The sequence below is a fragment of the Sciurus vulgaris genome, assembly GCF_902686455.1.
Source record: "Sciurus vulgaris genome assembly, chromosome: 1".
NCBI lineage: Eukaryota > Metazoa > Chordata > Mammalia > Rodentia > Sciuridae > Sciurus > Sciurus vulgaris.
The window spans coordinates 210,189,494-210,216,227 of record NC_136461.1 but is presented as its reverse complement, the minus strand read 5'-3'; the positions used below and the strand labels follow the sequence as shown (position 1 = coordinate 210,216,227).

Genomic DNA, 26,734 nt, shown 5'->3' with positions numbered 1-26,734 from the left:
TCTTAAGCCACCTCGGAGCCTCCTTGCTGAGGGGCAGGGTGTACTCTGAATCCTGGGATTCCCAGCTCCCTGCACCCTGCTCTGAGTTGGAACTGGCTGGGACCAGCCAGCCAGAGGCAGCCCTTTAGTCTTCAGGAATGCCTGTGCTGGTTGCTGACACATCTGTTATTAAAAACTAAATTATGTGTTCTCACAGTTTGAATTGTGTTAGCAACAAAGGTGATAAATATTCACCACTTCCTGATCAACAGCCTTTTGCTGGTGCCCATGGCAAGGTCATCTGCTGTGTCCTGTCTGTGGGATGCTGGCTGCTGTGCACCCTCCTTGGTCAGTGACACCTTCGGGTGCCTCAAAGTCAGCCACAGGGGGCATTTACACTACAGAATCTGCAGCACTGCAGAGAAGACCTCGCAGCCCCACTGGCTGCTGTGCGTCCATGCACACAATGCTGGGCGCAGGCTCTGTTGTGGAGGCCACGCTCATTCTTGTCATGTGCAGACAGCTTCACAGCTCCCCTGGGTGTTTCTGGCAACTTGTTGGAATCAGAGCTAAATAACAGTGTAACTGTGGTGACTGGGTTTCTGTTTTGTCCCTATGCAAATGTAAACATCTTGGCATTGAAAGAGGCATTTGCTGTGTTCTTGTCCTCGCTATGGACGTGAAACCACCTGTGCCCCAGAGTTGGAGCACAGAGGAGGGAGATTCCTAGAACCCAAGTGTGGGGGGGGGCAGTTTGGGTTCCTACCTGCTCCATCCCTAATAGCTATATGACCTTGGCCACAATGGAATCTTCTGGAAGATCAGCTCCCTCACTTTAAAGCTCACCTGGACATGCCATCTGCAAGGCAGGGCAGGGTGAGTGGAGACCCTGGCCTGGTGCCTGGCATCTACTGAGCATGCTGTTGTGCTGTCCTGCTGCCATTTGCCTTCTGCCCCGGTGGCTGTTGGTTACCCAGGCACTACTCTCCAGCTCCCACAGAGGGAGGAAGAGCAGGTTATTGACCCTCTGTGCGCAGATTGCAGTTTTCAATGCTCAGGCCATTTGCCTTGCACACCAGGCCCTGTGTCTCAGTGAGCCAATAGGTTTGCAAACTAAAACCAAATCCTCATCTGCAATGGCATCTAGGGCCATACATGGTCTGGCCTCCTGCACCATCTCCATCTGTGCACTGGACTCTACAGGTTGCGCTGGCTGCTGACCTGTCCACTGAGGAAGGCCCCTCCTTGGTCCTTGAGCCTGTTCCTGTGCACAGGGGGTCTTGCTCCAAAGATGCCAGGTGGCCTGGCACTCTGGACATGAGTCCCCACTTGGCCTCCTGCTGTTGCCCTGGGCGCTTCCCAGCCGGCTGTCCAGTTCAGGGTAGTTGACTGCCCTCTAGATGTGGCCAATTCTGTTTGCTCTAGGGCCTTGCGATTCAAGTTACCTGGCACCTGACCTGTGAAACTTGCTCAGTGATACCTTCGGGTGGCTTCTGGCCCCAGTATTCTGAGCCCTGCCAATAGGCCGTGTTAGCATTGTTCCCCACCCTGCCCTGAATCTGAGGGACCAGAAACATTTGAGGTGTTCCTGCTGCCTAGGGTAACAGGGTAGCGCCCTGGCCTGACACCTGAGGCCGTTCCCCATCTGCTAGCCCTGGGTTGGATCCACAGCTCCTTTCCATGAGTCTCCTCTTCCCCCAGAAGCATGCCTGTGTCCTTCATCTCGTCAAGCTGACTCAGACCCCTTCCCGTCTGGGTAGCCCTAGGCCTCAGGTGTGTGAAATGAAAGGTCATCCTTGAGGAAGGCTGGAAATACATCTAGGAATCCAAGGCAGAAAGCTGAGAAGTCTCGGCTCAAACATCAGGGAGAAGCGAGAGTCACCCTTCAGGCTGTTCCCTTTGCCTTTCCAGGGGTCCTTGGGACCACAGCACATGCTTCCCAAAGCTGCTGATCGCAGAGCCCACCAAGGCAGGGATGCATCCGTGCACGGCCATGGGTCCCACCTTTGGGCTACAATGGGTGTTCTGTGCAGAGTGGCCTGTGACACTCCAAGCCCACAGTGAACCAGACCCATGCTCCTGGGACCACACAGGTAGTCAGAGCTGACTGCCGCCTGCACTTCCTTCCTGGTGCCTCAGGTGCTTGCACTGACCACCTGCCTTCCTGTCGCCTGTTGGGAAGTCCTAACCTCCTTCACACTCCTACTGTTCTGCCTCCCTGTTGAGGGCACACTCCTCTGCCCTCTTCCTCCTACACCAGGCCGCAGACACTGCCCCTGGTGCCCTGGACAGCAGGAAGGCCTCTAAAGCTCTAGTGAAGCAGGCACAGAATGAGGGCAGACGGGGACGCCCTCCTGCCTCCCACCCACGTCCTCCTCCATCAGTCTCAGGTCCCCACACCCTGCCAGTGTGTCTCCATCCCCAGTGGCGCCTGGTGCAAGGGCTCCTTCCTGCTCTTGGAGAGTTCCTGCCCCCGCCTCCGGACCCTTTATCTGTTTCCCCAGCGGCAAGTGTGATGAGGAACTCACACCAGCACTGTTGGGGGTTCCTGTGTGTCATGCCCCTTGTGTCGCTTGGTCCTTGGAGGTCAGGCACTTCCCCAGACAAGAAGGCAAGGCTCTCCAAGGTCATGGGAATGCCTCACAGCCAGCACAGTGCTGGCCCTGAGCCCGAGACCTCAGGCACCCCTGCCTGAGTCCCCCACATAGGATGTGGTGTCGGACTTTTTTGTGACGCATCTCCCCGTAGCATCACTGCCCCGTCCTGTGTGTGGCGTGTATGTCCCGTGGCATCGCTGCCTGTTCCACAGCTATCTGAACACGCGAGAGACTGCAGGTAACTGATTTCACAAGGAAAGAGCATCAGGTTGGACAGCCATGCAGGCCTGAGCCGTGCTCCCAGAGCCCCTGTGTTCTACCGGGTTCTTTCTCAGGACCACCACTCATCTTGGGCTTCAGACCTTCATACAGGAACCCCTTCACCCTCATACAGGTATGCCCAGGGTGCAGGGACTGCCGTGGGTTTGCAGGACCCACGCAAGTGTTTTGGAGCCTTGGGGACGAGGCCTGTAGGGAACTGTGTCCTGCGTGTGCATCATTTTTCCTTGCTGAAGGAGGGGCTGGTGCTTCCTGGATGGCCTCGGTGCTCAGGGTTGACCAGCCAGCAGGACCTTGCAGCCATGAGCAGGAGACTGGACTCTGTCCCACAAGTGGCAATCCAGGCAGTGTGCACTGGGCAGACCTGCTGCTGTGAAGGTTTTAGATCACTGGTTGCCAGGCGGCGCTGGAATATGGTGGGATGAGGGAGGAAGCAGGGCCCCGGTTGGAGGCCATAATGCTTAAGTAAGATCACAGCTGTTCTGGAGTGTGGTTGTGGGGAGGTAGAGCGCTCAGGGCAGAGGCCGCAGCGTGAGCAAAGCCACGTGGCCAGTAGGCCTGTGGCATCTGTCACTGCATGGGCTGTGGGCTGGGACTGCTGGGTGACCCCAGGGCCCTGCCAGCATGAGTGGGTGGATGACAGGGTCTCTTCTCTGACTCAGTGACCCCACGGGAGATCTAGAGTTGGGTTCTGCACATACTGAATTTGAGGAGCTTTCCCTCCTCTGAGGCCCAAGTCTTGGATACTCTGCTCCTTTGGTGTGACTGTGAGAGGCAGCAGAGGGTGTGACGGGGGCCCTGAGCTCAGGCCAGCTGCAGGGTGTGCCATGCTTGCTGGGCTCTGGGAAAGCCTTAGGATCTCCAGTGAGAGCCATGCAATTGCTTACACACGACAAAACGTCTGTTCTACTTGTTCGTTTGATTTTTTTTTTTTTTTCCCCAATGCTGGGAATTAAACCCAAGACCTTGTACATTCTAGACAAGTACATTACCATGCGCCACATCCCCAGCCCCAGAACATCTATTTTAAAGAGTCATAAACATGGACAGCTATTAAGAGCCAGAGAGCAGCCCATGTGCCAACTTGCCAGTACATAAAGATCTCCACCAGCAGGGGAGAGGCCAGCTGAAATGACAGAGGAGCAGGTAGGGTGACCCCAGCTTTTGGGGGGTCTGCATCTGGCCAGGTGCACCTAACCTAGTTGGACTATTGAGTTTTCTCATTGTTCAAAATTGGGAGCAGCAGGGCTGGGGCTCTGGCTCAGTGGTAGAGCACTCGCCTAGCACATGTGAGGCACAGGGTTCAATTCTCAGAACCGCATATAAATAAATAAAGGTCCATCAACAACTAAAAGAAAATGGGAGCAGCGGTCCTCCAGAGTCGCTGGGAAGCCTTGGCATGGGGTAGGCCAAATTGTTACTTCCCACAGCCACGCCCAGCAGACTGGCAGAAAGAGCTAGAAGTTTGTTTTATCAGTGGAGAGCCCATTCTAACCATTCCTGCTCCCTGGGAGCTCAGCTCAGTGAGCCTCACCTCAAGGATCACACTTGGGGAGCTACCTGTGGCCCCTGGACTCCACCTCCTGGCCTGTTTTGCCTCATTGTTCCCTAAGCCACTCTGCAAGTCACCCTTGCTCACTGCTCCCAGGCCATCTAGAATGAGGTAGAATGATGTGATGGGGTCGCCTCCCTGGGCCTGGGGCTTGTCCTAGGACTTAACTCCTCCACTCGTGGGAAAACCCAGGGAGGCAGCCCAGGGCCTGCCCTCAACCTGGCCCCTTTGTCCCATAGGACTCTGAGGATGGGTGGACCTCTAGGAAGGCTTGGTGGGCTGCAGGCAGGAGCGCAGAGGTGACTGCAGGACAGCCCAGCAGCGGTCCCGGCCAGGAGGGCCCCTCCTCCACTTGCCCCTCTCCAGAGCGCTCCTTGCAGCCCTGTGCCCCCCCTCAACTGGAGGTGCCCCTTCCCCACTGCAGGGCCCCTGCCTGGGGAGTCTCCTGTCACCCGTCACCCTGGGCTCTGGGCCTGGTGAGGGGCAGGCGGCTGCCCTGGCAGCCTGGGCTGGGTGCAGCTGCTCCACTGAGCGGCAGCCGGGGTCACCCGAGGATGCAGGGCTGTCCCATGCAGGACCGGTTCTCACGAGGCTGCTGTCGTGGACTCTTGTCTGCGATCACAGGCGTATCTGGACGGCAGGCTTCAGCTCCCAGACCTTTTGTTGAACATTTGCAGGCCACTTTCCCAGTCCCCCTCCCCCAAAGCACCAGTTTATCAAAAGTGCCCTTGTGAATAGAAGCTGCCACACGTGACCCAAGCGTCGCAGTGAGCTCACACAGCCCACGGACGCGCAGCGACACAGCGAGTCGTTTCCTGTGGACGGGGACCTTCCGGGTCCCACCATTGTTGTCCAGCTTTTGCCTGGAAAAAACAAAAATTATTTACTAGGGACCGGGGTTGTGTTTGTTTAGCACTTTGCTGGGAATTGCCCGTCCAGGGCGTCCCAGGGGCAGCCTACGCTGGCAACCCAGGAGCCGTGCTGGGGCGTCTGGCCCGGGGGGCACCCCCCCACTCCTCTAGGGCTGCCTTGGAGACGTGATGGGAAGTGTTTATTTTTCTTGCCAACTTGTGAAACAAAAGAGAGCTGTCACCCTGTCACTGGGCCAGCTCTGTGGGCTCTGTCCCCTTCCCGGGCCTCTCAGCTCAGTGGCAGGTAGTGCTGGAGCAGGGGCCCTCACTTCCCACTGGCTGGCCCTGGGCAGCCTGGAAAGAATCCCAGGGGAATGGAGAGAAGCGCCAGTTGAGAAGCCGCCACTGCTCCGGGTCCCTGGGCTCAACCTTGCTTCCAGCCTGTGCAAAGGCCTGCCTCACACCAGCCGTGATTCTTAGACTCTGGCGGTGTCCTAGTTACCCACGGGTGTCCAGTGACCACGTCCATCGCCATAGTGAAGAGCTCTCATCTCAGGCACCATACTCCTTCCAGAGAGGAGACTTGGGGGCGGGAAATGGCAGCATTGCTAAGCACAAAGAGTCGGCCGCACGGCCAGCCGTCGGGGTGGAGGCCGCACTGGTTAGGCAACCAGGCCACATGACTGACAGGCCTGTGATCCTTGCTTCGGTCTCCTCTTCTGGTGCCTTGTCTGTGACGGGTGCAAGTATCTGCTGGATGGGACTACCAGAAAGATTAAGCCGCACCTGCGTGCCCACGGGGTTGGTTGGCTGCCTGCAGTTGGGTGTGTTTGTTTTGTCCAGTGTTTGGGATGGAACCCAGGGCCTCCCACTTGCTAGGCAAGCACTCCCACTGAGCAAATCTCTAGCCCTTTCTTTTTAATTTTGAGACAGGGTCATGATAATCTGCAGTCTCCTATCACAGCCTCCCAAGTTGCTGAGATGGCAGGTGTGCACCGCAGCACCTGGCTTTTTTGATTTTGAGATGGGATCTCATTGTTTGCCCGGGGTGGCCTCCAGTTCCTGGGCATGAGCTGCCCTCCTGTGTGGTGGGACCACAGCAGCGGGTGGAGCCCAGCTGCCTGAGCAGTGTTCATCTACTGAGGGAGCCAGGTGTGTTCCCATGAGCGCCTGGAGCAGGCTTCATGCCTCAGCAGGCTTCATGCCCCGCAGCTGCTGGACCAGACCTGCCCAGGGCCTGTTGTCTCAGAAGGCCGTGATGCTGTCCCAAGTAGACTAGGTGCCCAAGGGACAGGGGAAGGGTGGACAAGAGGAGCCCCTAAGCTGCTGGGCCTGGCCAGGCTCTGAGGACATGTGGCTTGGGGAGGTCTAACCTGGGCCCTCCACCATGAGGTCACGAGGAGCTGCCAGAGGCTCTGAGCATGGCCTCCTCGAGGCCACCTGGTTGGTGGGCCTGAGAGGGTCGGGTTGGCAGGGCAGGGTGGCTGGGGGCTCAGGGCTGGGACATGTGAGGAGCACAGGTGGCTGAGCACAGGAGGGGGCAGCCTGGGCACACCATCAGGGACCTCCGCCCACATGTGAGCTGGTAGACCTGCTAGGACTGCCTGAGGGCTCAGGGCCACACAGAGAGTAATATGGCTGGGCGGGAGCAGGGGGCTGAGGCCTGGGCCAGGTGCCCCCACGGCCATCTCTTTTTGTCCCTCAGGCATCAGAAGGCTTGCTGTGAGCTGGTGAAGGCAGGCTGGTGCCATCAGTACCGGGCTGGATGTCACTGGCGGCTGGGAACACCCCCGCAAGAGCGCTGAGCTGTGACCCACGCCTGCAGTCTCCTTTCCTCCCTGATCCCTGGCCACTGCTGGCTATCAAGGCTCTTCTGGGCAAACACAAAGCCCTCTGTGAAAGTTCAGCTTTAAATCAGCCGTTCTCGTGTCAGTTGCACACCTGTTTTCAGAAAGGAATGGTGGGATTTCCCAGTTCCCCTGAGAACTCTGTACCTAAAGCCACCCTGCATTCCTTCGGCCAGAGCTGCAGGTCAGCACAAGTCTCCGCCAAGAGGGCACAGGCTCACAGACCAGCCTCACCCTGGGCAGGTTTGGCAGTCATGTGCACACAGGCCACCCAGCACGCCCTTGCCCCTAGGGACACCACTGGAGAGCAGTGTTGGGGTGGGCAGCGTGCGAGCGGACTGGGAGCCATCGGCTCTGGGCCTGCTGCCTCTGACCCCTGCCACGTGCTGGGTGAGTGCGTACTGAGCCGTGGTCGTCTGTGCCTCAGCTTCTCCTTTCTTCCCGTAATTGCAACTTTGAGAAATAGCAGCAGCAGCTCAGCAAAGCATGGGGGTCCATCCACTAATGCCCCAGCCCCTAGAGTGGCACACCACTTTGTGAGTCTTGCCTTCAGCCTGCAGGGATGAGCCTCTGAGAGAGGAAAGCAGGCGGTGACCCTGTCAGGCTCTGCGGGGCCTGACAGGGCCCTGCTCACACTGGGGTGGCACGAAGCCTGGGCCACAGGGTTAGTGAGAGGGCTTCCCCTGTCCACCCCTGCAGTGGGACTTCTTCACGAGTCCAGCTGACACAGGGCCTTGCACACTCAGCACCTAGGTTAGAGAGGACAATTGTGGACAATCTCCTGTGGCCAGGCTCTGTGCCTACCATGCTCACTCCCAGAGTGGCCATGGCTGACCACAGCCCTAGAGAGGCCAGGTGCTCGGGGAACAGTGTTATCCTGGTGGTCTCCCTCCACCTTGCTGACCTCAACCTGAGAAGCTGAAGTCAGCTGGAGCTTCTGCCAAGGAGCATGGTACATCCACATTAGGGCAGAGTGTTGGGTGGGAGGAGGAGATGAGTGCCCAGCTGTGGGGGTCTCTGCACCTATCCCCCCCGGTGCCCGCTTGCCCTTCATCTGTCTTACCACCTACCTTTTGCTACTTCCTGAGCCTAGGCTCCCAGCCCTGAGACCAGCCAGGAGCAAAGCTAGTGGTAGGTGCCAGGTTGACCAGTCGGCACAGGTGTAACGGAGGAGGTGACAAGCCTGTCTCCAGATACCTGCTCAGGATTCAAACCTGTCCTGGTGCTGCTGCTGGCCCTTGGGTGGCTGCACCCAGGCAGAGCTAGGGATGAGGGGCGTTGGGATCATGGATGCTGGCGGAGTGTCTGTGTCAGGCCATGGGGCTGTCACCATCCACATTGGCATGCTACCCCTCTGAGACTTCATTTCCTCATCAGAAAAGTAGGAATCATAATATCAGCCTCAGTGGGTGCCTGTGAGGACACAGTGACATGTGATCAGGCTCTGTAAATCATGTCGCAAGATCATTACCATCAGTAGGTCATGGAGAGCTGTCCCTACCACCAGTCTCCCTTCTGGCCTGTGCCAGTGACTGCAGCTCAACCCCCTCTGCTGTCCACTTACCAGTTACCCTGAATTGGGAGGTCAGGGCAGTGTGGCATGTGGAGCAAGCTGGCAGTTGCTGCATAACACAGTTTGGTTCTGTTGGTATCTTAGCTCCTACTAGAGATACAGAAGTGGGAAGGACATGTGGGCTCCCTCTCCACGGTTTGCAGTGTGACAAAGCAGGGCAGAAGGCAGACGGTCAGAGCACAGGGTCCATGAGGCCAGTAGCAGCTGCTGAGGACCAAGCAGCCAGAGCTCAGGGCAGAGAAGCTCCTGCAGAGTGGCCTTCCTGTGGGTAACGGGTGCAGATTGTGGTCAGGATGTAAAGAACAACTCCCTGAAGTCAGTAGCGCAATAGAGGAATGGAACCTGGAGGAGGAGGGGGACGCTGGAAGAAGGGAATGGTGCGGGCCAACCAGTCTCTCTCTACAACTTGAACCTGAGAATTTCTTAGTCGGGGCCACACCAGCTAAGACGTGGCAGCTGCCAGCCCTCCTCCTACTGTCTTACAGAATCAGATACAGTGGAAGGACCCAAGCCTTGCATGTCAACTGCTCACACTTCTGACTGATTCCTGAGATGCACGTTTATAGGTCAGGTTTCAGGCTGCACAGCTGAAGCTGGTAGAACTGAACAGAGTTGTGTGCCACCTGGTTCTGCAGGGAGAACAGAGCTTTTGAGTTTGAGTCCAGCTGAGTTGATTGTTTATAAAGCAAAAGTATCAACAGACTTGGAACATAACAAATGTGAAGCCTTCGTGATGTACCATTCATGACACCTAGGGTACAGGTCAGGACTGAAACAAAAGAAATGTCCCCTTACTCTAGAGAAAAGGCAGCAGGAGACACTGACCTCCAGGAGGAGGACTCGGGTTGGGATTGTCATAGAAGCCTGTGACTACCTTGTTATGTGAAGGAGAACGTGCTCATGGCGTAAAGCAGAGGTCCAGCACAGAAACAGGCTGTAGGAAAGGGGAAAAACTAATGGAGACTCTAGGACCAAAAAACAACATCCAAATTGAAAGCTAACCAGGCGGGATTAAGAACAGATTGGAGATGACAGAAGAAAGACAGTGGGCCTAGAGATTCTTCGATAGATTATCCATGGTAAAGAACAGAGAACAAAAACTATAAAAAGAGATGAACAGCACCTGAGGAAACAGGGACAATATCAAAAAGTCAGTCTATGTGATATCTGTATCTTTGGAGTCGTAGAATAGAGGAGATAGAGAATGAACCATCAAAACATTGAAGATGCAACTGAGTTTTCTAGATTTGATAAGAGTTATGAATCTCCAGATTCATGAAGTTCAGTGAACCCCAAGAATGATGAATGTAAAGAAATTCTTAACTAGACCCGTCATAGTCAAACTGCTGAATAGCAACAATAACGGGACGATCTGGAAAGCAGCCAGGCATGGGTGATAAGAGGGATGCAGTCCCATGAGTCGCCACAGCCACCTTCAGAGACAGGAGCTGGACCACAGTGGGATCCCATCCTTAAGGTCCCACCTTCCGTGTGCAGCAGAAATATTCAAGAATAAAAATATAATAGGAGATTTCATATAGAAATAAGAGCACATATCGTCAGCAGATACTTTGTAAGAAATGCAAGTAAACCAAAGAAAATTCTTAGGTATAAGGAAGCAAATATTTCTAGAAGGAAGGACTAGTCCTGCTAATGGTGAAATGCCCAAGTATATAAGATTATTTCTCCTGGATTCCCTTAGAATAAAAATGACTTAAAAGCAAAATTCAGCATATTGTGGGGTTTGTGTGATGTGTTATAATATTCACTAAGTAGACTGTAAATGTTTGATAAATAACATCTATAATAATCAATGAAAGTACCTACCACTGAAGGCCATACTATATTGGAATTTGGATAAATAATCAGTTAACCAAAAGAAAATAGGGACAGAGAAGCAAAGAAACAAGGGGGGGGGGCTCAGACAGAAAGTAAAATAGCAAACCTAACTCCAACTTAGTCATAATTACATTAAGTGTAAGTGGACTAAATATGCCGACAAAAATGCATAGAAAAGCATTCATGTACCATGTATTTTAAAAGGTCAGGCGTAGATGTGTTGAGAGAGAAGGGGCTGATGGAGACCCAGCTTGCAGATCGGGAGCCTCAGTGGGTGGCTGTGGCCCTCAGGCGAAGGACTCTTCTGGCCGAGTGCTGCCCCAGCTCCTGGTGGCAGAAGGGCCTGTTGAGGAGGAAGGAAGAGCAGTCAGGAGAGTCCGAGTCAACAGCTTCAAGTTACATGGAGTGAAAAAGGATGAAATTAAAGGTCACAATGCACAATTTCACAATCTGGAGACTTCACAAACTAGAGACTTCAGCACCCCTCTCAGTGATGGTAGGACAATTAAAGCAAAGACTGGAAGACAACCTCTGAACCTTGCAAAACCAAGCTGCCTTCTAAGCAGGGCCAGCAAGCCGTTCTGTTGCAGACTAGAGTGAAGCTTGTCAGCCTGTGGGGTGCCAGTGTGTCGCTGCAGCTGGAGAACAGCCGAGCTGGTGGCAAACTAAAATTCCACCCATGGACACCAAGTTCAAATCTCTTAGCTTTTTATGTCGGGAAATATTCTTACTTGGATCTTTTTCAACTTGGTAAAATGTAACATCTATTCTTAACGGGAATGCCACACAAAAATAGTGACAGGATTTGCTAGTCCCTGTCCTAGAGCCGTAGCCCTGGAGAAGGAGCCAGGACTGGGGTGCACCTGTGAGCTCCTCCAAGTAGCACAAGTGATGATAGCTGGGCCCTGAATGACCCTGGAGCTTCTGCCCTTGCACCTGGGCTGCCTCCTGCCAGCCACACACACCTGGAAGTGCAAGGAGGAGCAGTGTGTTCCTAGGCCCCGGGCCCAGCCCTGACTCGAGCAGCTGTCCCAGTGACGGCAAGACTGTTCCTCCAAAGCCTGCCCTGTCCACCTGCTGGGAGAGCGCACCTGCCGGCCTGCCTGTGTCTGTCTTTGAAGGCCACGACCCCACCACCCCACCCTCCACGGGCTCAGACAGACACCTGCTTCTGCCTTGCCCAGAACCCAGTGCACCTGTCCACTTCTCTTCCCTTGGCTCAATGGTGTGGCCTCCCGCCCCAGCAGCACAGTCAGGTGACATCTGTCTACTGCCAGCTTCTCTGTCCATGTGGTGGCCTGGGCAGCTGTCATTACCCGGGGGATCTGCAGCAGGTCCCCCTCGTGTCTGCAGGACTCCTGCAGCTGGATCAGCATCAAACACATCTGCTGTAACTTGCCACACATGTGCCAGGAGTGTGGAGGAAGGAGGTTGATGGAGCCACAGGTTCCCTGTGTGGCACTCCAGTCTCCTGGGAGAGGTCTGACTGGTGGAAGACCTGGTCTCAAAAGGGGCGTGGAAACACCATACTGCAAGACCTCGCAGTCGAGGGCACCTGAGGACTAGGATTTGGGTTGAGGGCTAGGGCAGCCACAGCTGAGGATTGGACAGAGTTTGGTTAAGGGGTCCTTGAGCAGCATGGTGGGGACAGGGCAGAAGTCTCAGAAAAGGAACTGGGGCTGTTGGTGGAGAGGCCAGTTGAGCAGGGAGGTGAAGTCTGGACAGGGCAGACCGATGCTCAGGGTGGGCGACACTGCTGGCCAGGCAGGAAGGGGCCCAACCCCCACCTGGAGTTTGAACAGTGACGGTTAGAAGAGAGTGCCCCTTCTTGACATGAAGGTGAGAGCCAGTGGGGTGCTGGAGTACCCAGCACCTCCAAGGCCTGCACCAGGGCTCAAGCCCATGGAGAGAAGCACAGGGCTGGGCTCGACACCTGCCATGAAGCTGTGACAGCCTGTGTAGGGTGATGTGGCTTTCCACTCTCTGACTTTTTAGCCTCATTCTAAGTAGTTTTGATCAAGAGCTATTTCTGAGAGAGGATTCCTAACATGAGCATCATTAAGGGGGGTCGGGGTGGCGTGACCAGTGGCAGGTCATGTGTCCCCCATGCGTGCCTCTCAGGGAGAAACCAGAATTCACACCTGCATGTGAGTCCCAGCCTGGGCAGCGGAACTCACTCAACAAACCTCTCATTTCCTGAACCTTGGTACCTTCTGTTGACCTCAGATAGGCGCAAACCCCAGCCTTCTTGAAGTCATGTGGCACGAGGGTCAAAGCAGACACCTCAGATCCTCAGCCAGAAGCATCCGGATTTTAATGGGTGCGTTAGCAACAGTTTTGCAAGGTGCTTTCCTCCCCTGGTGGAAATGATTTCCTCCTGCACAGGTTTATTTTCCTGCCAGTTCAACACGATGTTCCATCTCTCGGTGCCTTTGGCTGGGTGAGGTGCTGGCCCTGGAGCCAGTGGCGTGCCAGAGAACCTTAAGTAAGCCACGCCCTGACATAGCACACAGATGCGCCACTCCTGTCACCTTACCGTGGGATCAGCGTGCAGATCCAGGACAGACACGCCAGCCCCCTCCCCCCCCACCCCCGTCACTGCCCCTCCCACCAGCAGTTCCTTTGCAGGCCTTTGGACGTCATGTAACGGGAGTCCTGGGGTGGTGCTCTTCCATGGTGACCTCTGCCATGCAACACCATGTGTGAGCTTCACCCAGTCTGTTCATTCCAGCCACCACGTGGGGCTCCAGCCTTGACCATGGCACCATTGTTTCTCTGCGTACAGTCCGTGGCAATTCTGTTTGTGCGGTAGGGAGGCAGCATGCACTGAGGGAACTTTGAAGCCAGACAGGTCTGGTTGAAATACTGCAGCCACCGCTCGGTAGTTGTGTGACCTGAGCTCCAGGCTCCCCAGCTGCACAGCAATCCCTGCCTCCATGGGCAACCAGGAAGCTCTGGACATGAGGGCAGATGTCCTGAGCCAGCTGCAAGATGGTTGTCCCAGCTGGACACACAGCTTGCCCTCCCTTCTCCTTAGCAGCTTAGCACTGCTGGGTGACTGAGCACCCTGATGGCTATGTGGGCCTTCTGGGGTGTGCTTGCAGCTCTAAAAGCTGGGGCTCTTCCTATGTAGCTGCAGCTGCTGCCCACTCTCATGGACTGTTGGGGTGGAGGTGGGCTGTCAGCAGCCCTCCAGCCACGTGGAGCATCTCTGCCCAGGCCCTGCTGCCCCGGCACCTGCTGCCTGCACAGTTGTTCAGGATGTGCAGCAGGCAGGGCCCTGCAGGCAGCCTGGTCACCCACGCCAAGGCCCCATGTCCCATCCGGCCTCCCTGAGGAGCCCGTGCGTGCGTGCACACCTGCATAACGCCCGTGTCCCCCCAGGGCTCCCGGAGCAGTACTACAGTCTCACCTGGTTCCTGAGCCCCGTCCTCGGCCTCATCTTCACGCCGCTCATCGGGTCTGCCAGCGACCGCTGCACCCTGAGCTGGGGCCGCCGCCGGCCCTTCATCTTGGCGCTCTGCGTGGGCGTCCTTGTTGGTGTGGCGCTGTTCCTCAACGGCTCTGCCATAGGTGAGTGCCGTGCGCACCCTGGCGCAGCGACCCCCTGGCGGGGACCAGGGCGCAGGCAGCTGCAGAGCTGCCCTGTGGGAAAGCTGGAGGAGCCTGCTCACAGGGAAAGGCTTCCTGCCTGGACTGTTTGTTTTCAGCGCGTATCTCACGCTACGTCCTGTTTTCGGCGTTATTTTAGAAATTATCTCCTCTCTTTCAGTTGTCCTTTCCTTAGAGCTGGTGTTGAGACCCTCTAGAACCGTTTGCCTTTTTCTGGTGGTGGTTTTGTTTTTAATGAGAGCAGCCACATGTGGGAAAACACTCTAGCTTCAAGGGCACCCTTCCAGACTGGAAAAGCAGAACCTGCTGAGGTGGAGGCGCTGGCGCACAGAGGCAGAGGGCCTTGCCCGAGGTCAGCTGCAGGGCCAGTCAGGAGTGGCAGAAGAGAGGCTCCAGGAAGCTCGGTGCAGAGGGCTGCTTGCTTAGAGGCCTGGCTGCAGGCGGGACTCTGGGCACCCTGAGCCTAGTGTCCTCCAGCCAGCTCAGGCCCTGGACAGGCCCTGTTCAGACGGGGCCGCTTGCCTCCATGCCTGCTGCTGGCTCTGGACTTAGCCTCCCCTTTCCCACGTGCAAGGAGGTCCTGAGAGAGCAGGGTAGCTTTCTTGGGCCACGTTTGGGGTACGGCCCTACCATGAACAGCCAAACGCAGTCAGCCCAGAAGCTCCAACCCCTCAGCCTGGGTGCCATCTCTGTCTATGGTATGAGGCCGGTGGTGTGCTCCCTGGCAGAAGTCTCTTCCTCTGTGCCTCCTGTGGGCCAGTTTTGTCCAGATTCTGCCTAGCAGTGCTGCAGGGCCAGTCCTGGGCCCCGGGCTTCAGTCCCACCCCACATCCTCTGATCCTTGTGGGAGGGTGCACTTGGCTCATGGGACTGTGAGGCCCATTCTGGCTGGTCAGGCACCTGGGACAGGAAGGCAATTTGATCTCTGCATCAGGGTAGACCTGTGAGGAGCTTCCTGTAGCCTCACGCCACCTCCACAAGCCTAGGACTAGGGTGCATGGCAACTTGGGCCATGCCTTCCAGGGCGGGGCTGGCCTGGCAGAGGCAGATGCTGGGGCACGCAGGCCCTCAGCTCGGATCTGGAGGCTTGCGCCATGGGCTTGCGGGTGCCAGGCGGCATGGGGGCTGGCCTTCTGACACCAGCTCTTGTTGAAGAGGGTGAGGAAACGGTTTTCTTGCAGAAGCTGAGGTGCCGTGCTCAGCTGGCACTAACTGGCACTCCCAGCAGGCGGCCACCCCTGGTGACGGTGCCTCAAGCCGGACCTGCTCCCCTTCCTGCTCCCAGCGCAGGCCCAGGAGCCGCTCAGAAGCAGCTTCCCACCCACCGGCCAGAAGAGGAAACCAGAGAACGAGGCTCTTGCTTTGGAGAGGCCCCTCTGTGCCGCCGCCCCACTGCAGGGGCCTGCCCACGCCAGCAGTCCCAGGTGGCGGACACTGCAGTCTGACGGCCCCTCCCGTGCTCTGTCTAGGTCTGGCCCTTGGTGACGTCCCCACCCGGCAACCCGTTGGCATCGTTCTCACAGTGCTGGGAGTAGTGGTCCTGGATTTCAGCGCTGATGCGACCGAAGGGCCCATCCGCGCCTACCTGCTGGATGTGGTGGACAGCGAGGAGCAGGACATGGCCCTCAACATCCATGCTTTCTCTGCTGGTAATGCACATGCAGCGGGCGGGCTGGCTTCTGTTGTCCGCTAGGCCTCTAGGCAGGGGTGGGCCTCTGCTGCCCTGTGTGCCACCCCAGCGTGATGGAGAGGCAGGAATGGGGACAGAGCATCAGGCTGGGCCTGCTGGGTGCTGTGCTCACTGGGCAGATGGCAGGTCCACACTGATCTCTGTCCTCCTCCAGGCAGTTCACACACTGGGTGTCGCATCCAGTAGAGGGCCCAGCCTGTGGTGGTGTCAAATCTGGGTGTAGTTTGCATTTAGCTTATCAGGCAGGGATTTGGAAGGCAGGGTCCTGAGACCAGTGGTCACTGGGTCCCCTGTGGGTCCCCTATTTTGTCCCCTTCCCCCCACCCCTCCTGTCTCACTTTCCATCCTAGCCCTTGTCCTGACTCACTCAGGGTGGGCCTGGGGCCGGGGCCCCCGCGGCACTCACTCATCCCTGCCTCTGCCTACCAGGCCTTGGCGGGGCCGTCGGCTATGTGCTGGGTGGACTGGACTGGACGCAGACCTTCCTGGGCAGCTGGTTCCGGACACAAAACCAAGTTCTCTTCTTCTTCGCCGCCATTGTCTTCACGGCGTCCGTGGCCCTGCACGTCCTCAGCATTGAGGAGGAGCAGTACTGCCCCCAGCAGGAGCGGGGCTCCGAGGAGGCCGCCCCACCCGGCAGGCTTGGTGGCACCCCGGCCCCCACCGCTGGCCTCGCGCAGGACGGGCCCCTGTTCCCAGACGAGGTGCAGTCGGAGCATGAGCTGCCCCTGGACTACCTGGACGTGGACTTGGTACGCAGCAAGAGCGACTCGGTGCTGCACGTTCCAGATGCGGCGCTGGACGTGGAGCCCGAGCTGCTCTTCCTGCACGACATCGAGCCCTCCATCTTCCGGGACACCTCCTGCCCCAACACCCCCCGGAGCACCAGTCAGGAGCTCCTGAAGGCCACGCTGCCCCGCCTGTCCACGTTCCTCAGGGAAACCGCCAAGGAGGACGAGACCTTGCTCGATAATCACTTGAGTGAAGCTAAGGTCCCAAACGGAAGCGGCTCTCCACCCAGGGACCCCCTTGGCTGCGTGAGGGTGGGCGTGAAGCCCTCGGCCACGTCTAGCTCCATGCGTCGGCGCAGGCATGTGTTCCGCCGGCAGGCCTCCAGCACCTTCTCCTACCACGGCAAGATCGGGTCCCACTGCTACCGCTACCGGCGAGCCAACGCCGTGGTGCTGATCAAGCCCTCCCGCAGCATGAGCGACCTGTACGACCTGCAGCAGAGGCAGCGGCAGCGCTGTCGGCACCGCAACCAGAGTGGGGCCACCACCTCCAGCGGGGACACGGAGAGCGAGGAGGGCGAGAGCGAGACCACCGTGCGCCTGCTGTGGCTGTCCATGCTCAAGATGCCCAAGGAGCTGAAGCGGCTCTGCCTCTGCCACCTGCTCACCTGGTTCTCGGTCATTGCCGAAGCCGTCTTCTACACCGACTTCATGGGCCAGGTCATCTTCAAAGGGGAACCCAAGGTGAGCACCCTGGACAGGAGGTGGCGTGGGGTGGTGAAGGCAGCCTGGCACACTGAGAACGGGGTGCCCTCGGCACGGGGCCTGTGCCATGCCTGCCCTCGCTGCCCCGTCCATGTGGTCCAGGCAATGTGCGAGCCCAAAGCAGGTCGTGGTGGGCTCCAGGGGAGCAGTCGTACATGCCTGGCCCTCTTACCAGGCAGAAGCACTTTGAGAAGCCCAAATGAGGGATTGCTTCAGCAGCTGTTGCCCTGTACCAAGCTGACCCAAAAGTTCACAGTTCAGGTGGACAGTCCAATGTCACTCATGCCAGCCCTGCTGGCAGTTCTCCAGTCCCTCTGGTGTCAGTGGGGCACACCCTGTGGATGTGTTTGCCACCTGGTCAGGAGGGTCTCAGTGGTCTACACACACCAGGCCCCCATGACCACTCCCCTCCAGGTCTGACCTGTGGCTTCAAGAGGGCAGGGCCACTCCTGGGTTTCTGGGCTGCAGAGCCAGATGTGGCCAGGAGGGACCTAAAACCATTTCCCACTGAAGCCTGGGCCGGGGTTGGCCCCCTCCTTGCTGGAGTGTGTCTCACTCCTAAAATACAGTCAGCGGCAGGGAAACACAGAATGACCCCTTTGTCCTGAGCAAGCAGCAGATGCCCTGCTTACCCAGCCTCCTTCCGAGCAGGCCCCCTCCAACTCAACCGCCTGGCACGCCTACAACGCCGGTGTGAAGATGGGCTGCTGGGGCCTGGTCATTTACGCTGCCACCGGTGCTATTTGCTCAGGTAAGAGGTGCCCAGGTCAGGTAAGCTTTAGCCCCTAGAGAGTGCTCAGCAGGCAGACCAGGGGATCCTGCACCTCATAAGGCCCAGGTGTCGTGGGACCTGACTTCTGCCTGTGCGGGAGAGGAGCTGTGCTGGGGGGCTGTTTCTGAGAGCCCTTTGGAGGTTGGCTGTGCTGTCCCCCAGTGCTGTCTGGGCAACAGCACCTCTGTTTAGGCTTCCTGGGTCCTACCAGATCCTGCCCAGGGCTCAGCAGGAGGAGCAGGGTCCAGGCTAACGTGGGCATGAGGCCTCTATCTGTAGGCACAGCTTTCCTGATGGATGGGGGGGTGACAGTCACCTGTCCCAACAGCAGCATGCCCACTTTACCTTGGGGGCTAGACTTCATCATGGTCAGAGTCCCTGGCCTACCCACACTGTCTGAACCATGGGGACAGGCCAGCTTCACCCCAGCCTTGGCTGGACTGGAGTGGTCAGCCAGGCGCTGGAGCAGCTAACTGCTGTTGCCACTGCTCTGGAGAGGAATTCCCAGGGGCTTTGGAGGCACCTCTGGAGGCGAGGTCCTGAGACAAAGCAGTGCTGGGGGTCAGGCCAGAGGGGTGTTCTGGCAGTCAGGGAGGCCCAGTGCTGTAGGAAGGACCAGGCACTGGGCCTTGCTGAGGTGCCGGAGCCACTGGGGGCCTGGGTGAGCTGAGGCCCTGAGTGTATTCAAGAGAAGGGGGCAGTGGTGGGTGCAGCTGGACAGCAAGGGGTCCATAGGAAGCAGCAGCTCTCCACTGTCCCCTGTGGTCCCTCTCTGCAGCCTTGCTACAGAAGTACCTGGACAACTACGACCTGAGCATCAAGGTCATCTACGTGCTGGGGACGCTGGGCTTCTCTGCAGGCACAGCCGTGATGGCCATGTTCCCCAATGTCTATGTGGCCATGGTCACCATCAGCACCATGGGCATTGTCTCCATGAGCATCTCCTACTGCCCCTATGCCCTGCTGGGACACTACCATGACATTAAGGAGGTGCGTCCATCCCTAGGGTTCTGGGGTACGGGTGGCTAAAAGGTGACCTGGGGAGCCATACACCCGTTGGGGGACATCCCCATCCCAGCCTGTGCTCTCCTTCTCTGCTCCCAGCAGTCCTCAGTAGCTGCTGACTGGTCAGTCTCATCCACACAGTCCCTCCAGTGCTACAGGCCCAGCCCTGCCAGGAGACTTCTGGAAGTGCTCACTGGAGGGTCAGTCACTGCACTGCTTCACGCTCCCCTCAAGCACAGTCACCTGCCCTACCCTAGCACAGAGTCCATTGTACACCTGCAGCACGGGTGTGGACCGGGATTCTCCAGCGCGTGTAGACCTCTTAAGGGGAAAGGAAGGGCTGGCTCCAGCTTCCTAAGCCAACCTGTGTTGACTCCTGAACTCTCAGACAGTTGTCCAGCACAATGGATTTACTGGTTAGATGTGTACCAGATACAATGGTAATGAGAATTTAACATTATGTTTCAAGTAAATATTTTAATTAGAGTATAACCTGACTACTAAATGAAGCAAGCTGCTTCATGGCTTTTCAGAAGGGAGAACACAGTTGTAGAATCAACCCAGACCAAGAAAGACCACCGCCAGAGCCAGAAACCCCGGCCCCTCCCTTCACCCTGAAGGCAGTGTGATCCTAACACCATCCTGTCCCGCCTTCCTTGTGACCAGTGCATTGCCAGCAGCCCTTCATGTGTCCTTAATCCCAGTGCCCACAGGCTCTGATGGGCACTTGGGCTCTTGCAGTTGTTATTAGCTCTTCCTGATATTGCAGCCATGCGTGCCCCTGCCATGCCTTCACATTCCTTCACACCCCACCTGATCCACCTGGAGCAGACAGAATATGTGTGTGGCTTGAGGTGGAGGACGGTGCCTGGGCTACTGGCCAGTGGTCTTCCTGTCCCGGGGCAGGTGTGATGCTGGCTTGAGTGAAGCCACTCTGGCTCTTCAGGAGTGTCCTGGCTTCTGACCACTTATTTTTCATCCACTTCTGGGCTTTTTAATCACGTGCACCTTTGCCTGTATGCATCAGTCCTCTGTGGGGAGGATTGGTAACTTGGCAGAGCCAAGCCCTCCTGTGCACAAATACATATTATTCTGTTACGAATTCTTGTAGCTCACATGCAGATTCTTCTGGATTTTCTGCATACAAAACCCATGTCAGCTGTGTGTAATGAGAGTTTTTAGTTCTTCCTAACCCTTGGTATGTTTTCTTTCCTTTCCTTGCTTTCTGGCCACGACTATTACCTCCAGCATGATGTGATGCTGGGTAGATGTGCCATCGGATTGTTCAGAATACTTCCTCATGACGTAATGTGACAGAACCTGTAGTGATAGCATCATTACATTCTTGATATTAGTTGTCTGAGAATTGATGGTCTCTTTTCAGGGAGTTTTTGGTATCCTCAGTCCTCTGTTGTATTTCACTTTTTATCTTCTGCTGCTCTTTACTGTCTTTTGCCTTCTGTTATTTCTTGATTTAATGGGCTATTTTCTAGTTTCTTTCTTTCATTTGCAGCCCAGTATTTGCATTTAAGGCTATTAATTTCCCTCTACTCACACCTTTAGCTGCACTCTGTTACATTTTAATACATTGTGTTTCAATCACTTCAGAGATTTTCCAGTTGTGATAATTTCTGTTCTGAACAATGAGTAATTTAGAAATACATTGTTGAATTTCTGACATATGGTGGATCTTCCAGTTTCTAGTGTAATTCCTCAAGGTCAGAAGACATAATCTTACCTGACTTCAGCCCCTAAAATTGAGACTCCCTTGGTGCTTCAGTGTGCCACGAATATTCGTAAACATTCTTTATGCTCTTGGAAAGAAAGTGTATGTATTCTGCACTTAGTGCAGTGTTTGTGTCAGTGCGGCTGAGTGGGTTGTTTAACTCTTCCCACTCCTGTTTCCACTAACTTTGTGGTTGGTATATTGAGCTCTCCCTCTGTGATCATGGTGCACACCCATCTACAATTGCTGTGCTTTTCATTTTCTTAGTGGACTTTTTTTCCTTTGGAGGCTTGGTATGACCACAAGTGCCTGCACACCAGTGTTCATTTGTATCTTATTCAGGACACAGATGAAGTCCCAGGTCCCATTAGTGTGGTCTTAGTGTCGGGCACGTTCCGAGTGCTGTGGGAAGCATTGGCGTGAGCTCGTAGCCCCTGCCCTCTAGCCCTGGGTGGGCAGTTGGCTGTGCTGCCCTTCCCTGGGACTAGGGCCTGGTCCCCAGGGAGCCTGTATTCTGATGGATGGGGTTGGCAAGTCTACTTCCATGCCTCCCTGCTCCCGGGAGCGAGAACTTTCCAGCTCTCCTGTGTGGTACGGAGTAGGAGCTGGGGTCAGGGAGACACAGGCAGGAGGGGCTGCCTGGCAGGTGAGAGGAAGGCAGGACTGTGTGTGGACCTCTCAGCCCACAGCCTCACCACTGAAACCCAGCAGGGACTCCCTTCCCCACAACCCTCATGCTGTGCTCTCTTCTCTTGCAGTACGTCCACCACAGCCCTGGGCACTCCAAGCGCGGGTTTGGCATCGACTGTGCCATCCTCTCCTGCCAGGTCTACATCTCCCAGATCCTGGTGGCATCTGCCCTTGGGGGCGTGGTTGACGCCGTGGGAACTGTGCGTGTCATCCCCATGGTGGCCTCCGTGGGCTCTTTCCTGGGCTTCCTGACAGCCACGTTCCTGGTGATCTACCCCGAGGCGTCAGAGGAGGCCAAGGATGAGCAGAGAGGCCTGTCCTCCCAGCCGGCCACAGAAGGCGAGGGCCGCGGGGGCAGCGGGGAGCCCACCGTCCTGCAGCTGTCGCGGAAGGAGGGCCCGCAGGGGCTGGTGGAGACCGAGTCTGTGGTCTGACGGGCTGTCAGCACCTCCTCCCGGAGCCGCGGCAGGGGCTGCGCTGCCCTGTCCCCACGGTGCCTCCAGGGCAGCAGGCAGAGGTCCTTCTCAGAGCACAGTCAGGATTCCTTAGTTGTAGGGTAGGTTTGAGCTTTTAGGCAAAAATATCACACTAATTACTTTTTCCACAAGTAAAAAAAAAAAAAAAAAATCATTTGAAATCTTTTTTTTTTTTTTAATTGAAAAAGATCTTTTAATTTCAGCTCTTTTATTCTGCAGGTATATTATTCTGCATGTTTTTAAATTGTAAAACACAATATAGTCAATAAGCAATTTAGAAGAAAAGATATTGCATTTCTCAAATTATAATTGAAAATGCAAAAACTCTGATGTCTTGGCATATCTGTCATACTATGTCAGAATCACAGTGCAGCTGACGGGGACACGCACTGGTGCCCACCGGCATGGCCGTCCCACCAGGTCTCGTCACATCTTGTTGGTGCTGCAGCTGTTGGAGGGCATTTTTCTTTATGATTATTTTTAAGTTTTTTTCTCCTTCACAACGGTGGTTTTCTTAGAAGAACAGCGTCTCATCTCTTTCTCAGAGTTGGCGGAATCGTGCCTGGGGCGAGCCTGTGCTGGGGCAGCTGCCGGTGCTGGCGGCCACACCCCAGAGCTGGGCAGCCTAGAGGTGGCTGCTGGCAGGAGTGGCGTCTGCAAGGGCTGCCTGCAGACACCACCCCGGGACGGACCGTCTAGATCAGCCGGCGCCCTGCGTGTCCTTGTCACCCCTGTCTGGCGCACCCTCCCAGGCTGGCGGCCCACAGGCTACTCCCGATCGTCACCCTCGTGGCACTCTGTCCTCTACCATGTGCTGGGAGCCCTGGCCGGACTACCTCGAGTGCGGGCAGTGGCCTCGGCCCCCCGCGTGTCCGACTCTGCTGGACCTCGTCTGCCCCCTGGTGGCTTCCTCGCTGCTCTCCCGCCCGGCACCGGAAGGGGAACAAGCCCAGGGGGAAGGGTGTCCTTTTCCAGGCCCCTGGCCCCGCGGCTCAGCACAGTATATGTGTTTCAGCAAAGAAGCAGACCTCGGGCTGTGGGGAAGAAGAGTCAAGTTCAAGCTGCAGCTGTTTGGAAGCGATTCAAACCACGGGCTCTTTAGTAAAAGCTAAGCAGTTTCTACTCTCATTTGAAACGGTCCTCCCGGCTGGCCGAGGTCAGGAGAGGCACCACAGTCACAGGGAGTCAGACCATCGCGCTCGCGCTGCCGCCCACGAGCTGCTTTTTAAAAAATAAAGTACTTTAACACGCATGAGAATCATGCAGCAATATGATCCTTCTAGAGCATATGTACACGTATATTTATACACATATATATTTCAAGATGAAACGAAGCAGTTTTTAAATAAATTACTTGAATTTTCTGTGTACGTAAAGGAATGGCTGTCGATGTCCGCAGCAGGCCTCTGGTCTTGCTGTGTCACCTGCCACAGGTGGCATTTTGTAGCTCGTATGTTTTGTGTCCAAGAGACAGTCCGGAGCATGTCAATGAGGCTGTGCTCAGGCTGAGGGGCGTTCCACCAGCCGAGGACAGGCTTCCAGCCCCAGACACTCTCTGTGTGTCTCGAACCTGAGGACCCTTGGCACCTGGTGCTGGGACAGCCAAGGCCCACCGCTGGCAGCACCGCCAGCATGCCGCCAGCCCTGCCCCAGCCGAGCCCTACCTGCTGGGCACTCCGTCCTTCTCTCAGGGTGATGGGCACTTCTGTGCAACTCAATTCTCTTTAGTGGCTTAGAGCTTGTCGCTGCCCCTTCCTGAGACTTCTGCCTGGGTCATTGGCTGCAGCCTTGTCTTAGCTGGTCATTCTGCTTGTCCACCCAGTGACAAGGGAACAGGGAGGCCAGGAGCTCTGGATGGGCAGGGACTGATCTGAACCAAGAAGTGGAACAGCCAGACCCAGCACCAGGCCTAGCCAGGAGCTGCACCCTGTGTCCACTGTCACCCATGCCATCTGAAACTGATTCACCCACAGCTCTGCCTGGCTAAGGTGTGACTTCTAGGAGTGTGAGGGCTTGGGACAACCACCTGCAGAGTGTCGGCCCTAAGATCCTAGCCTTGACTGTGATCTGAATCGGCCACAGAAGATGTCTGTGTTCCAGCACCAGCCTCGTGAGAAACCAGAAAGGAGCCAGCTGTCTGCCCCTAGTGACACCTGGCACACAGCTAAGCTAAGCTGAGCTTAACTAGAGCTGTAGCCCTTGAGCTATTTGCAACCAAAGTCTGTTCCTGTGGGCCTGGTCCGTGTGTAGGACCCTGGCTTAGTTCCTAGGGTCAGTGGTGGTCACTTTCCAGGTTCCCCATGGTAGGTAGATGTGGGTGACCTGGAGCCCCGAGCTGTGGGCGTGGGTCTGGTCTGGGTACAGGAAGGACTGAGTAGCCAAATCCTTGTGCCTTGGCCCCTCCCTTGGGATGAGATGATTGCACCATTGGACCAGCCTGAGGCTGTCAGCATTGGTGCCTGTTCTTAAGAGCTGAGGAGAAGGCCAGGCTGGCTGTGCCTGCTGCTTCAGGGGGCACACTGGCCTGGCGCTCTTGTGTCCCCCCATACCTCAGACTCGGAAGGCAGGGGCAAGGTGGGAATGCTGCAGGCACCTAATCTGCGGCCTCTTAACTTGAAAGACCTGGGCCTAGGGGACTGGCAGGGCCTTGCAGGTGCCTGCCTGCTCATGGCAAGTGCAGAGGACATGAGGTGGAGTGAGCCCTGTAGCACCCTTGGGTTTGGGCTGGGCCAGCCCCTGGCCGCAGTGCCCCTGAGCACTCGGGGGAGCATGTCTGCAGGGTTTCAGCAGCTGAGCGCTGTGGGATACATAAGGACTCCTTCCCCAAGTAGGGTAGCCTTGGTCTGATCTGCGTTTTTGTGTCTTCTAAAAAGTCAACTAGAGTAGAGAGTCTTACTCAGGTGCCTCTTAACACGTGGCAGAAGTTTCCAGCACAGGAATACGGGCTGGTAGGAAGGGGCGAAGCAGGCCTGGGCTGCTGCGGCAGCCTCCGCTGGGCTTCCTGTCTGTTGGCAGAATGGCTCTGTGACGGACTGGAAGCTGCAGAGCTGGTGGGGGGTGTGCTGGTCCCCTTCTCTGGGCCTATGCAGGGGTCTTAGCTGTGCTGACATTGCCCACCACCTTTAGACAGCTTTGGGGCCCCAGCCAGGGCCAGGCCCGGGGGAGGCACTGTGTCCAGTCATGTCCCCTGAGCGAGGCAGGACGGCTATACCCTCCTCAGATCAGCAGCAGCTTCTGGCAGGGCTCAGGGTGCTTCTGGAAGGCTCTGGGTGGGAGAGGCAGCTCTGCGACGGCCGGCCAACACCTCGAGCCCCTGCCGCCCGTGGTGCCAGTGGCCCATTGAGGAGCACCGAGTCCAGCTGCTCCTTGTGGCGTGTGTGGCCGTGACCCACCTCTCGTGGCTGTGCACGCTGGCACTGGCTGGCCTCAGGAAGGAGGCGCTCCATCCCCCTGAGCTGCCGTCGCCTTTAGCCACCAGAACCAAGTGCGCGAGTCGCCGCCAGAAGCAGCCTCATCTGTCTTGGTGCATCTCGGGCCGCTTCGGAGACTCGAGTCTCCCTGCCCGTGTCCAGCCTGTGTCCAGCTGGGCCTCCACGGGCCTATTAGGAGCGGCCTGCTTCCGGGAGCTCCTGGGGACTGCCAGCACCACCTGGGAGTGCTGTCCGCTCTGTTCCAGGTCGAACTGGTCCTGGCGCAAGTGGTGCCTTGGGGCCCAGCCTCCGCGGCCCTGGCCGCCACCTCGCGTGAAGCCAGCATCGCATCCTAGCCAGAGCCCTAGCCCGGCTGGCCCCTTGGCCTGCCCTGGCTCAGACCTCTAGGAGAACCTGGGCCTCCTCCTGGGGGCTTCTGCTGCCCTCCCTGGAGCTGATGCGGCGATCGCTGTGTGCGTCGGACTGAGACTGTCCTTCGGTAGCAGGATAGTCTGTCTGTCTGAAGTGCCGACAGCAGAGAGACTCCCCAAGCCCCTCGGAATGCGATGATTTAGTTCCATTGTGAACTGGCCACAGGACAACTTCTTTATCAACTTATTAAGTTGGAACACTGTAATAGTTCTTGCTGATTTTAGCAATGGTTTGAGTGTGTGTTAAACACATGATGTTATATTTTATGAGGAAAAGGGATTATAAAGAGTAAAGTCACACATGACTTAGTTTCTTCTCCCATGTGCCTGCTCTCCGCAGAGCCTGGGTTTCCTTGTTCTTGACGACACTTCTTGCATGTGCAGGGCTACAGCTCTAGCCTCCTGCAGAGGCACCTGTGCAGAGGCCGGCGCCCCACCTCTGTTACTCTGATACTCTGAATAAACCTTCCCTCTGAGCTATCGATGTGAGATTCTCCGTCATTTTCCCATGGTTGCCCACTGCCCTCCTTGGGCCTGAGGAGCAGGGAGGAAGGCTGCAGCCAGGGCTGAGGGTAGGGGTGGGCACCAGGAAGGCCTGTTTCCTGAGTCCCCCAGCTGCAGACCTGGGCCCACCTCTGAGGCCCCTGCCCTGCTTCTGCCTGCAGGTGAGGGCACAGCTCTGCAGCCTGCCAGGCTCAGGCCCCACCTTGAGGTCTGTTCCGGTGGGCTGGTGGTGGAGGGGCTGGAAGGTCACAGACCCCCCCCCCCCCCCCGAGAGAGCCTCTGAGGGAACCGAGGTCTGCTTGACCAGCCAAGCCAGAATGGGGGCAGTAGGTGACCCTTGGTGGCCCCGATGCACACAGGGTCCTGGGGCAGAAAACGCCATCTGGGTCTTCTGGCAACCCACAC

General features: G+C 56.7%; 1 protein-coding gene across 3 annotated transcripts in view; it reads left to right on the top strand.

Moving 5' to 3' along the window:
• SLC45A4 (solute carrier family 45 member 4) overlaps positions 1-26,303 on the top strand; it is a 38,040-nt gene extending 11,737 nt beyond the window's left edge. The window contains exons 1-7 of one of the 3 annotated variants that reach the window (XM_079106873.1): positions 7,270-7,289; positions 13,902-14,090; positions 15,599-15,778; positions 16,249-17,294; positions 17,967-18,066; positions 18,866-19,077; positions 21,577-26,303. In XM_079106873.1, the coding sequence (XP_078962999.1) occupies positions 15,748-15,778; positions 16,249-17,294; positions 17,967-18,066; positions 18,866-19,077; positions 21,577-21,942 (1,755 nt within the window). In that variant the 5' untranslated portion in view covers positions 7,270-7,289; positions 13,902-14,090; positions 15,599-15,747 and the 3' untranslated portion in view covers positions 21,943-26,303. Of the gene's footprint in view, positions 1-7,269; positions 7,290-13,901; positions 14,091-15,598; positions 15,779-16,248; positions 17,295-17,966; positions 18,067-18,865; positions 19,078-21,576 lie in introns of those variants that run through there. The other 2 variants (XM_079106871.1, XM_079106872.1) reach the window with 2 other exon arrangements.
• The last annotated feature ends 431 nt before the right edge of the window (positions 26,304-26,734 follow it).